The sequence below is a fragment of the Delphinus delphis genome, chromosome 12 (genome assembly GCF_949987515.2).
Source record: "Delphinus delphis chromosome 12, mDelDel1.2, whole genome shotgun sequence".
NCBI classification, from domain to species: Eukaryota; Metazoa; Chordata; class Mammalia; order Artiodactyla; family Delphinidae; genus Delphinus; species Delphinus delphis.
The window spans coordinates 66,013,826-66,027,312 of record NC_082694.2 but is presented as its reverse complement, the minus strand read 5'-3'; the positions used below and the strand labels follow the sequence as shown (position 1 = coordinate 66,027,312).

The following is a 13,487-nucleotide window of genomic DNA, read 5'->3' as shown; positions in this document are numbered from 1 at the left end:
CACACCTAGGCTTACAGCGTAGCAGGGAATACAGATATCAAGACAGTAATTAAAAGTGTGCTGATTTAGCAAACTACAAATACAGGGGAACTTCCTCAACTTGACAAATGGTATCTACAAAAACCCCAGAATGGGACTTCCCTGGCGGTCCAGTGGTTAAGACTCTGCACTTCGACTGCAGGAGGTGCAGGTTCCATCCCTGGTCAGGGAACTAAGATCCCACATGCTGTGTGGTGCGGCCAAAACAAACAAACAAAAAACAAAACCCACAGCTAACATCATACTTATTGGTGAAAGACTTGGGAGTTCTCTCCCAAGATCAGGAACACAAGAATGTCTGCTTTCTCCACCTCTACTCAGCATTGTACTACAAGTTCTAGCCAGGACAGTTAGACAAGAAAAGTAAATAAAAGTCATCCAGATTGGAATGGAGAAAATAAAACTATCTCCATTTGCAGATGACATGATTTTATATATATAAAACCTAAGGAATCCCCTAAAAAACTATTAGGACTAAGAAATAAGTTCAGAAAGGTGGCAGAACATACAAAAATCAATTTTACTTCTATACATTAGCAGTGAATAAGCTAAGAGTGAAATTATGTATAATAGAATCAAATTGAATAAAATGCTTAGGAGTAAATTTAACAAAGGAAGTGCAGGACTTCTACACTGAAAACCACAAAATGTTGTTGAAAGAAACTAAATGAGATCTAAAAATAATGGAGAGACATCTCATGTTCATGGATCAGAAAATGTTATGTTGTGAAGATGGCAAGACTCCCCAAATTGATCTACAGATTTATGTGATTGCCATAAAAATCCCAGCTGCCTTTATTTTCTGCAGAGTTTGTCAAGCTGACCCTAAAATTCATATGTAAATGCAAGGAACTCAGTCACCAAAACAATCTTGAGAAAGAAAACGAAGTTGGAAGACTCATACTTCCTGATTTCAAAACATACTACAAAACTATAGTAATCAACAGAGTGTGGTACTGTCAAAAGGATAGACATTAAGATAATGGGATAGAATTTAAAGTTCAGGAATAAATCCTTACATTATGATAAACTGGTTTTTGGAAAGGGTGCCAAAACAATAAAATGGGGCAAATAATAGTCTCTCTAATAAATGGTGCTGGGACAACTGGATATACAGGAAAAGAATGAAGTTGGACCCCCTACATCACACCATATACAAAAATTACCTCAGAATGGATCAAAGACCTAAACGTAAGAGCTAAACTATAAAACTCTTAGAGAAAAACATAGGAGTAAATACTCATGATCTTGGGTTAGACAATGATTTCTTAGATACAATACCAAAAGTGTAAGTGACAAAAGAAAAAATAGATAAGTTGGACTTCATCAAAATTAAAAACTCTGAAAATGATATCATCAAGAAACTTAAAAGACAACCTGCAGAATGGGAGAAAATTTTTGCAAATCACATAGATGATAAGGGACTGGTAACTAGAATATATATATAAAGAACTCTTACAACTCAGCAACAAAATGATAAATAACCCAGTTTTAAAAACAGACAAAGGATTTGAACAGATATTTCTCCAAAGAAGATATACAAATGGCCAATAAACAACAAAAAGGTACTCAACATCATGAGCTATCAGGGAACTGCAAATCAAAACCACAATGAGATATAACGTCATACCCTCTAGGATGGCTATAATAAAAAAGACAATGAAAAATGTTGGCGAGATGAAGGAAATTGAAGATGATTTAAAGAAATGGAAAGATATCCCATGCTCTTGTATTAGAAGAATTAATATTATTTAAATGACCACACTACCCAAAGCAATCTACAGATTTAATGCAATCCCTATCAAACTACCCAGAACATTTTTTACAGAAGTAGAATAATCCTAAAATTTTTATGGAACCACAAAAGACCCCAAATTGCTAAAGCAATCCTGAGAAAAAAGAATAAAGCTGGAGGTATAACCCTTCCAGACTTTAGATAGTACTACAAAGCTACAATAATCAAAACAGCATGTTATTGGCACAAAAACAGACACATAGATCAATGGAACAGAAGAGAGAGCCCAGAAATAAACTACATACCTATGGTCAATTAACCTATGACAAAGGAGGCAAGAATATACAATGGAGAAAAGACAGGCTCTTCAACAACTAGCACTGGGAAAACTGGACAGCCACATGTAAAACAATGAGATTAGAACATTCGCTCACATAAAACTCTGAGAAGAGAACACAGCCAGAATACTCTTTGACATAAATCATAGGGAATATTTTCTTGGATCAGTCTCCTAAGGTAAAAGAAATAAAAGCAAAACTAAATGCTTTTGCACAGCAAAGAAAATGAAAAGATAACCTATGGAATGGAAAAAATATTTGCAAATGATGCAAATGACAAGCGGTTAATATTCAAAATATACAAACAGCTCATACAACTCAATATAAAAAATAGGCAGAAGATTTCAATAGATATTTTTCTAAACAAGACATACAGATGACAAATAGGCACATGAAAAGACACTCAACATTGCTAATTATTAGAGAAATGCAAATCAAAACCATAATGAGGTATCACCTCACACCTGTCATAATGGCTATCATGAAAAAGTCTACAAATAACAAATGTTGGAGAGGATGTGGAGAAAAGGGAACCCTTATACACTGTTGGTGGGAATGTAAATTGGTACAGCCACTGTGGAGAACAGTATGGAGGTTCCTCAAAAAACTGAAGATAGAACTATCATGTGCTCTAGAAATTCCACTCCTGGGTATATATCTGGAAAAAATGAAAACTCTAACTCAAAAATATTCATGCACTACAATGTTCATAGCAGCACTATTTACAATAGCTGAGACATGGAAGCAATCTAAGTGCCCATCAACAGACGACTGGCTTAAGAAGGTGTGGTATAGATATAATGGAATATTACTCAGCCATATAAAAGAAGGAAATTCTGCCATTTGAAGCCATGTGGATGGACCTAGAGAATATTATGCTTACTGAAATAAGTCAGACAGAAAGACAAACACTATACATTGCTTATATGTGAAATCTAAAAAATAATATAAATGTATGTATATGCAAAACAGAAACAGACTCACAGACATAGAGTCTGTGGTTACAAACTTGTGGTTACCAAAGGGAAGCAGGAAGTGGGGAGGGACAAATTAGGGGTATGGGATTAACAGGTAAAAACTACTATATACAAAATAGATAAGCAACAAGGATACACTGTATAGTACAAGGAATTATACCCATTACCTTGTAATAACCTATAATGGAATATAATCTGCAAAAATACTGAATCACTATGCTGTACACCTGAAACTAACACAGTATTGTAAATCAAGTATACTTTAATTAAAAAAGTGTTGCCGATAATATGGACAAATTGGAACTCTCATTTACTGCTGGTAGGAATGTAAAGCGGTGTAGCTGCTTTGGAAAACAGTCTGGCAGTTGCTCAAAATGTTATACATCAAGTCACCACATGATCCAGCAATTCCATTTCTAAGTATACAAATGAAATGAAAACATACATCCATGCAAAAACTTGTACACAAACATTCATAGCAGGATTATCTACAATAGTCAAAAAGTAGAATCTACCTAAGTGCCCGTCAACTGATGAATGGATGAATAAAATATGGTATACCTACAAGATGAAAATATTATTTGGCACTAAAAAGGAATGAAGTACTAATACATGCTACCACCTGGATGAACCTTGAAAATATTATATTAAGTGAAAGAAGTCAGTCACAACAGACCACATATTGCATGATTCCAATGACATAAAATGTCCAGAATAGGCAAATCTATAGATGCAGAAGTAGATTCGTGGTCACCTAGGACTAAAGGGATGAGGCAAAAATAGGACTTGACTGCTAATGAGCATGGAGTTTCTTTTTGTGGTGACGAAAAATGTTCTAAACTTACATTGTAGTGATGGTTGCCAAGCTCTGTGACTATGCTGAAAACCACTGAGCTGTATACCTTAAATGGGTAAACTGTATGCTATGTGAATTATATTTCAATAAGGCTCTACAAAAAAAAAGGAAGGAGTGAGCCACAGCAACAAAACAGTGTTTTGAATGTTATGATGGGGGAAGTGGTTTACACGAATAAATAATATGGAAACCCAATGGGGCCAAGACATGAAGGATCAAGAATGAGGTAACTAACCCAGGGCTGGGCAGACAGTAAGGGCAAAGGGCAAGGTTGGGAAAAGAATGAAACACTGAAGGAAATAAAGATATCTGATAAAGGGTTAATATCCAACATATATAAAGAACTCATATGACTCAACAGAAAAAAATCCCAATCTGATTTAAAAATGGGCAGAGGAAAAAAAAAAAAATGGGCAGAGGATCTGAATAGACATTTTCCCAAAGAAGACATACAGATGGCCAACAGGTACATGAAAAGATGCTCAACATCACTAATCATCAGGGAAATGCAAATCAAAACCACAATGAGGTATCACCTCACACCCGGTAGAATGAGTATCATCAAAAAGACAAGTGTTGGTGAGGAGGTGGAGAAAGGGAACCTTTGTGCACTGTTGGTGGGAATGTAAGTTGGTGTAGCCATCATGGCAAACTGTATGGAGTTTCCTTAAAATATCTGTAATAGGCTCTGGGTATCTGCTCTCCAGAGGACACTGAACCAACTCCTAGTACCATCGGACACACCCACCACTGGAGTGGGCACAGCATGCCAACTTTTACTTGTATCAAGGAAGACTGTGAGCTGTGGGTCTTGCCCTCAGAGGAGGGCCTCCCATGACCAGCTGCCTGCACACTGTCCTCTGACTGCCCAGCTGGTGATGTCCCCTCTGCCTTGAAGTCTCACTCAGTCCATCCAAAGTACTCCATGTGAACGATGACCTCATCAAGAGCCCACAACACTGGACAGCAACTCCTAATCATTCAAGACTCAGTTCCTAGGCTGTCTCCTAGAGACATCACAACTTCCAGGCCAACTTAGTTGTACCATCATCTTTGCGCGAACTTCTGTGTTAGCTTTCACTACAGAGTATTGCAATTGATCTATTATATTCAGTATTTACATTTCTGTCTCTTCCACTCCATAGCAAGACCCTCCAGGGCAATGACCGAGTTTGATTTCCCTAAAGACCTGCATGTTCAGCTGTCTATGGGAGATCTCCATATGGGTGTCCCACAAGCACATCACCATATCCAAAGCTGAACTCATCGAACACCCCTTAGTGTCCATAGAGCACTCAAGCCTCTTTCATTGCATCTTGTATATTAGAGTGTAGTTTCCTATTATAGAACTATCTCTCCCACTAGACAGAGAGGAACTGAGGGCAGAAACCACACAAATTTCATTTATCTCTGTATCCCTGGAGCCCAGCACAGTGCCTCTCATATAGGTGTTATTCAATAAATGGTCACTTAATTGAAAAAAAATTAATAATAGAACTATCATATGATCCAACAATTCTACTTCTGGGTATTTATCCAAAGAAAATAAAAACACTAACTCGGAAAGATACAGACACCTTCCTGTTCATTGCCGCATTCTTTACAGTAGCCAAGACATAGAAACAACCTACTGATACATGTCCGTCAATAGACGAATGGATAAAGAAAACGTGGTATACATATATACATACAACAGAATAGTATTCAGCCATAAAAAGAAGAAAATCCTGCCATTAGTGACAACATGGATGAACCCTGAGGGTATTATGCTAAGTGAAATAAGTCAGAGAGAGACAAATACTGTACGATTTCACTTACATGTGGAATCTAATAAAAAACCACAACTGAATTCATAGATACAGAGAACAAAGTGGTTGCCACTGGTGGGAGGTAAGGGGGTTGGTCAAAATGGGTGAAGGTGGTCCAAAGGTGCAAACCTTCAGTTATAAGATACAGAGGTTTTGGGGCGGTTAACATACAGCATGGGGACTATACTGTGTTGTCGATTTGAAAGATGCTAAGAGAGTAGATTGTAAAAGTTCTCATCACAAGAAAAAAAATTGTAACTATGTGAGGTGACAACCACACTTATCATGGTAATCGTTTCACAATACATACATACGTCAGAGCATTATGTCGTACGCCTAATATGAACACAGTGTTAATGTGTTAAGGTTAATATCAATTATATCTCAATAAAAAGAAATTTTAAAAAGAATTCTAAATCCCTCCCTCATAACCTCCAGGCCACACTCTTTCATGGATGCCCCCTGTTCTACATGACTTGGATGAAATCTGCAGCACTGGCCTTGAAACTCATGGGCCAAGCAGCTGAGCCTTGGCTCACATAGAGAAGGGCTCTGTAATCTCTGGGGAGGCTGCCCCCAGGGAGAGAGTCTCGTGTGCAGTTCCTGGAGGGGAAGATGCATTGTGCCCCTGGGAGGAAATGATTCTAAAGCTATGTCGTCTTATCTGGGCTCTGGGGTCAGCTCTCCTCCTGCCTTCAGTTGTACATCACCAGGTTCATCCAGTGAGAAATAAGCATCCTTGTTACAACACAACTTTAAACTAGTCAGCTTAACACAGAGCAGGGCAAATGGTACCCTCTTCCCTTGAAAGATCTCAGTCTAGTCTCATCAACCTTTTCCAGCTAATTCCAACCCAAGCAGGAGGTCTCGGCCCTCTATTACAGCATATCTTCCGCTGCTCCCTGAATAGCCGGGCGCTGAGAGGGACAGCTGAGGTCAACCAGCTGGCTGGGTCAGGAGGCTCTTTCAAAAACTCACTGGGAGTAATTTTAATGTACAGTGAGCTCATGGGGCTTCCCTGGTGGCACAGTGGTTAGGAATCCACCTGCCAATGCAGGGGACACGGGTTCAAGCCCTGATCCAGGAAGATCCCACATGCTGCGGAGCAACTAAGCCCGTGCGCCACAACTACTGAGCCTGCGCTCTAGAACCCGCAAGCCACAACTACTGAGCCTGCACGCCTACAGTCCGTGCTCTGCAGCAAGAGAAGCCACCGCAATGAGAAGCCGACGCACCGCAACGAAGACCCAACGCAGCCAAAAATAAATAAATAAAATAAACAAATTAAAAAAACCAGTGAGCTCCACAGGTGTTCCTTAGTTCCCTCCTGGATTTATGACTCCCACACAATCCTCTGCTTTATTAAGCGATTGGAAAAAATAAAATCTGTCTGCCAGGATCCTAAAGCAGGCTTGGCAGCCAGCAATATATAAAGGCCGTAATTGGAGGCGGGGGGCCGGCAGCTTGGCTGGCCTCTGACAGACTGTTCAATAACCTCAGGCCTGGAATCAGGTGAGGGGAGGCGGCCTGGGGTTGTGCCCTGTCTCTGGGACGGGAAGGTACCTCACCTCCATTTCTGTCAGGTAGAGTCCTTTTCCGTCCTTGGAGAGGTTCTGGAACGCTTCTAGGGTAAAGAGGAGGAGAAGAATCAGGACAGGCCTGGGCCCACGTGCGATGAAAGCCAACGTGGTGATTCTGTGCGAAGCCCTGGAGTGTGCTCGGCCTCCCCTCCATTTCTCTTTCCAGCCAAACTCGACACCCGTGGCTCAGGCTCAGCCCTCAGAACAGCCCCCTGACTGCTCTGCCCCACACGCCCTGCCCCCTGCAGCTTCCTTACACTTTGTACTCTCCACACCTGGCTGTGGGGATGCGGGGCTTGTTTTAGCAGGTATCTCGGGGCACCTCCCTTGTCCAGCTGCGAATTCTCTGGAGCAAGACTGCGCCTCTGGCTTCTCCTTTACCCTCCCAGCGTTCTGCTCTCTCCACCTTGTTAATCGCCTGCCTCAGAGCTGTGGGGTTAGTGCCACATGGCAGGGGCGGTGCAAGGATGTGAGCGTAGGACAGTTCCCACTTCGACCTCAACCACAACAGCTCCATTTAGAGCTGTATTGTGGCTTGGGGTTTCACGTGAAATGTCATTTAAAACAAAGGGGTGTGCTGCTAAAAAGTGTCAAAACCTCTGGCCTACATAGCTGGATTTCTGAGGCCTCGGTGGGGGGGACCTACTGCTCCCACCTACTCGCTGTGTGTGCAATCCTTCAGCAGGGATCAAACCCTTCGTTGCATGACTAAAGAGTAGGTTTAAACCATAAACACAATCTGGAGAGGGGCCGCAGCGATTTAACCTGGTTCCTGAGAGACATGCTAGTAGGGTGATGAGGAAATGAGCGATCTGGGGTGGGGGAATGTCCTGGGGAGAAAAGGGTGCAGAAGGGAGGTTGGGGACTCCAGGCAACTACACCATCACACAGGCTAACGTTGGCTCTGTCCCTTGGGACGAGCCCAGGCCTGGGGCTGGAGCGCATTCCTGGTCCCCTCCTGTGTCCTTTGTGAAGGTCTCCAGGATGGCCCCGGGATGACACTTGTCATGGCTTCAAGCCGCATCAGGACGCAGACCAGGCTGGGGAAGCTGACCCTGCCTGTGCTGTCGCTATAGCGGAGTCTCATGAGATCCAGCCGCTCATTGGTGACGGGGATCCCTGCAAGGAAGTCTGGGACACGGGGGGAGCCAGTGAGCAGGGAGGAGGTCGGGAGTTGGGGTGGTCCTGTCCTCAGAGCGGAGAGCTCAGGTGGTGGCCTCAGGTGGACGGGAGAGAGCTGCCTCACCCTCTTCGAGTCCTGTGGTCGTGCACGTCTAGCTGTGAGCTCCAAGGGGGCACTGACCACAGAACCAACAACGGCAGACTGAAAATCAGGGGGGCCTGTGCACCCCGGTGAGCCAGCAGAACACTGTAAACCAAACCATCCGTCAAGGGGACAAGCCCGGTGGCCTGTGGGCCCCATACAGCCACAGACATATTCGGCTTCTCCTGCAGAGCTCATAAAATGTGGATCTGAATGCCTTTAGATAGGGCACGCCTCCGCAGCTTGCATGTTCTCAAACTGCCCCCTCAAATCACATCAGCTCTGTTGCCCCTTTCAGTTACTGGACTGGCCCCTGCCAGCTTTTCGGCCGAATTCCAACTATTCTCTTTCTCCCTTTTCTTATTCTGGAGTCATGAGTGAGGTTCTCCTTTAAAGGTTTCGTCTTTCACCGGCCGTTCAGTGGTTCTCAGAGTGGGATTCCCCAGACCAGAAGCTTTGGCTTCACTAGGGAACTTGTCAGAAGTACAGATTCTTGAGCCCCACCCCAGTCCTCCTGAAGCAGAAACGTTGGGCAGGTGGTGAGGCTCACCAGTCTGCACTGTCACAAGCCCCCAGGGGTCCTGACTCGGGCTCAGGTGTGAGAACCACAGCCCTCGGCTGTGAAAAGTAAGGCGAGGATAGAGGCTGAAGCCGGGTGTGGGCAGCAGCTCAGGTTTCTACCCGCTCAACAGGCTGAGAGCCCCTGGGAGGGAGACCCGTGGAGGCCGCCCTTCCAGCAGGGGACCTGCTGGAGCCTGATTTTACATTGTATTCAGGAAGGTGGCAGTTTCCTGACTTAACCCTTTTGTGAGCCATTTCCCCCATGGGTACAGTGAGGATAACGATTCCTGTCCTTCCCAAGTTCCGGAGCTGTTGAGACAGTCAAATGAGGTGACGTTGTTGCTGAAATATGAAGCATCTGCGCCCTGCGCTGTTATTATCATTCTCCCAGGACTGAGAGCTCTTGCCTCCTTGAAGCAGACAGAGGCCACTTGATTTCACTTAGCCCCAGACCCTCTGCAAAGAGAGCACATCAGCCCCCCTGTGGGTATTTAACCCTGACGGCCCGGATGCCGAGATGGAAGCATCTTCAAGGCAAGCTAGATTTCTGGTAGGGGACCAACCATGCGGGGTCATTTCTACACAATTAGAGCTGTGCTGGGGAGAGAAGGCAATCAGGAGAATTAACTGGCAGGCGAGAACTCAGGTGGGGGAGGGTGGAGTCTGCGTCTGGAGGCAGGAGGCTCACAGACCCAGTGTGAAGCAGGGGAGGGCACAAACACTGCTCTGCTCTCTCCCCACCATGCCCGGCACCTACCAGCCTTTTCTACAGCATGCTGCACGCACACGCGCACACACACACACACACACACACACACACACACACACACACACACACACACACACACACACACACACACCAGTCATCATGGCTCAAAGGGTCGCCGGCTTTACCTGTGTCCTTTATGACCTTCCACAAATCCGAGCTTGGGAAAACTCCAGAGTTCTTCCGGGAGTTTTGGGAAACACTCTGATACGGGAGAAAAAGCAAGAAGCCCGTGTGAGCCCAGTGTCCACCTGGGAGAGGATGTCCTGGGTACCTGGGTAGAGGGAGGTCCCGATAAATCTCGTTCCCAGCCCTGGAGGCTGCTTCACTAAAGCACGAGTGGGCCCAGCTCAGAGGTCGGCAGGGTGCATAGCTGAGGCCGGGGTTGGGGAATGGGCTCTGCTTGATAAAGCTGACTGCCTGGCCGTCAACTGCGGGGCGGCAGGTCCCTCTCCCAGGCCCGCACCTTCCCCCCGCTCCCCCGACCTGCTCTCCTTCCTCTTCCTCACCCCCTAGACTGGGCTCCTGCCGCCCGGGAGGCTTCCTGCTTTCCAGGGAGGTAGAGAGCTCTCTAGAGGTTGCCTAGGGTGGGGTTAATAGCACAGACGTTACAACCAAACCGCTGAGTATAAATCCCAGCTTGACTATTACCAGCTGTGTAACCTGGGTCAAGTGACCTAACCTTTCTAGGCCTCAGTTTCCCCCTCTGTAGCACAGGCCCAATTACAGTACCTACCTCACAGGTTCATTGCACGGAGTAAACGAGCACATCTTTATAAAGCGTTTAGGAGCGCGCCTTGCACGACAGTGAGTGCTACGTAGGCAGCACTGAAGGTACGTGAGAACTGCGCCTGGGACCAGGCACGGCCGTGGTGTGGAGTCACCTGAACGCCCCGATTTTGTGCAGGGCGGCTCTCCGTTTGCCCGAGACTTTTCTCCCTCCCGCTAATTCTCACTCGAACCCTCAGGCTCCTCCTGCTTCCCAGGTAAGGACACAGGTGGGTGAGTAACTTGCCTTGAATGGAGCAGGCAGGCACCGCAGGACTGAACCCGGGACTCCTAACGTTGGCCTATGCTCAGCTGCTGCCCAGGAGCTGTTTTAAAGCAAAATACCCCCAAGCAGGTGTGCAGCTGAGGCAGCTCGTGGGAGCCGGTTACTGGGAAAGAGCGGCTTGACAACTCTTCTCTGGCCTTAGTTGGCTTTTGTGAGTTCAGAGGCTTAGCGTGTTCTCAATCAGGTACGGACTCATTCATTCAGTCACGCGTTCGTTCGGTCATTTGTTCAGCACTCGAGTGCCTTCTGTGTGCTGGACACCGTGGAAGGCCCTGCGGAAAAGGACGAATATGAGGGATCCCTGCCCGGGAGGACCCTGCAATCTAATGGGAGGACTGTCGGCCATTGCAGTGCCTGGTGAGAAACCAAATGACCCCAATCAGGGATTCGGTGATATAAATAAATAATATGTAAATTGAAAGTGTTTTTATTTTATTATTGTGGGTTCAAGTGTTAGGAGCTGAAGGGGGACTCGCTGGGTCTTAGGGGGGCGGGCAAGGCCCCCAGGGGTTTTGGGGCTGGACCCGCAGGCTGGGTGGGCATCAGGCAGGCTCTGAGTGCAGGGACGGGAGGACAAGGAGTCTCAGGGCTGGGGTCCGATGGAGCCAGTGGGATGAGGGAAAGGGCTTCTCCTGGACTCCACAGTGGGTCCCAACTCAGAGGATCCTATGTACAGCTGAGGAGTTTCAACTTTGTCCTGAGAACACAGTGAGGCCACACTGAGGCCACAGACCACACTGTGATTCTGATGTATGTCCTGGCAGACGGAGGGGAAGGGGCTGAGGGGAACTGGTGGCCTAGGGGCTGCTGCACTGGGCCCGGGGAGCAATGAGGAGAGCAGTGCTAGCTGGCAGTTTTAGCTACAGTCACTGTGACCCATTTCTCCTCCAGCCTCCTAGAGCGGTCCTCAGCCTGCCACCCGACCGCGCATTGCCTCGTACCTTCTAGTGGTGCATGTACAGATCCCCAAGCAAAACAGGGGCCCTCCTTGAGGGTGGGGGTGAGTCTCCTCTCCTTTCATAGCCCTCAACCCTGGTGTAGGATCGGGCTACCCTGTAAACATATGCTAAACCAGACAGAATAAGAGTGTTAGTCAAAAGGGAACACGCAGGTACCTGGCAGTGGACAAGACGGCTCCACAGCCTTGAAAACTCCTCTTGGTCAAGCCGCCCGTTCACCTTCAGCTGGTGGGGAGTTAAGAGTCAAGCAGTCCTTCGTGCAGTGAGCAGAGAGCAGCCCCACCCACCAGCTAGTAACACAGTCAGTCCAGCGTCACCTGGATGTGGCCCTACACCAGCTGGCTCTTGCTGTATCTGAAAGGGACCTGGCTTAGATTTATTTCACAGGGAAAACAATCAATTGGAAGGAGAAGGCGGCCCTGAGAAAGGAGAGCCAACATCACGTGCGCCCAGGGGAAGAGAGCGAGCCCCAAACACAGCCTTCACCAGTTGGGGTGGGGGCCCTGGCAGGGGGGAGTGGGGAGCAGCTGGGGGGAGGAGAGCGCCTTGCAACTCCGGAGGCAGCATGAGAGGTGAGTGCACCCGCCAAGTGTGCGCCAGTGGATGGACCGCGTTCTGTGTATTCAAGTCAGCCCTGGTCACTCCATACGATGGGTTTAATGAAAACTAATGAAAAGAATGGATCTCTGAGAAACTGGAGGGGAGCTGGTGGGTGAGCAACAGGAAGGGTAGAAAAGACCTGTCTGCTTTGCAGGGGTCCTGCAGACATGACCTCCCCTAGGGTTGCCTGCCCCAGGATGTGGGGCTGCCGAGGGCCATTGGACTCATCCGCAGGGATGAGCAGTGTCTCTGGGTGATTCCAAGCCGCAGCCAGCAGAGACAGGGCCTGACTGATGATTTCATCAGGAAGGCCTCTTGTCTGACAATGGCTGGCTTCACATCCCCAGTCGAGTCTTGTTAAGAGTGAAAGAGCCGGGGGACCCGTGTCACCCCAGGGAGACCGTGCACACCCGAGGGAGGAGCTGCAAGGCAGCGGCTGGGGGATACGCCCACGAGGAGCCAGAGGGGAGGTGGGGCGGCAGGGGAGAAACGGCTCAGGGGAGAGCGGAAGTCAGGACGGGAGGCAGGAGACCCGGGGTTGGGTCCCAGCCCCGCCACTTGCGGCCACGGAACGTGGGCAGGTCACTGCACTGTCCCAGCCCAGTCTCATCTGCAAGTGCAGCACGATAGTAATAATGGGGTGTAAGTGCCGCGCAGACCGAAGAGTTTTCTGCAAGGCTGGTGGCTGTTATCTTTATTGAACTGGGGGCTTGCTGAGCAAGGAATTTAAATAGTGAGGACTCCTGCAGTGGTAAGGAGAGGGGTGTAAGGAAGATAGTTCCCACTGGTGCTACAAGGAGGCAGTGAAGGATAATGTTAGAACATAGACTTTGGAGGCTGAAAACTCCAACTTCAAATCCAGACACAAATTCTGACTAGCTGTGGGATCTGGGCTGAACCCTTGTTTCTTCCATTGGATCATGGGACAATACTTCTTATATCACAGGGGT

The 13,487-nt window shown here is 47.0% G+C and overlaps 1 protein-coding gene across 1 annotated transcript in view; it reads right to left on the bottom strand.

Annotated features, from left to right (window-relative positions):
* The window catches only part of CAPN13 (calpain 13), a 101,759-nt gene that overhangs the window by 38,259 nt on the left and 50,013 nt on the right, over positions 1–13,487 (bottom strand). Inside the window, 4 exon segments of the mRNA XM_060026324.1 lie at positions 7,322–7,377; positions 8,336–8,464; positions 10,053–10,128; positions 12,094–12,162. Coding sequence (XP_059882307.1) covers positions 7,322–7,377; positions 8,336–8,464; positions 10,053–10,128; positions 12,094–12,162 — 330 coding nt within the window.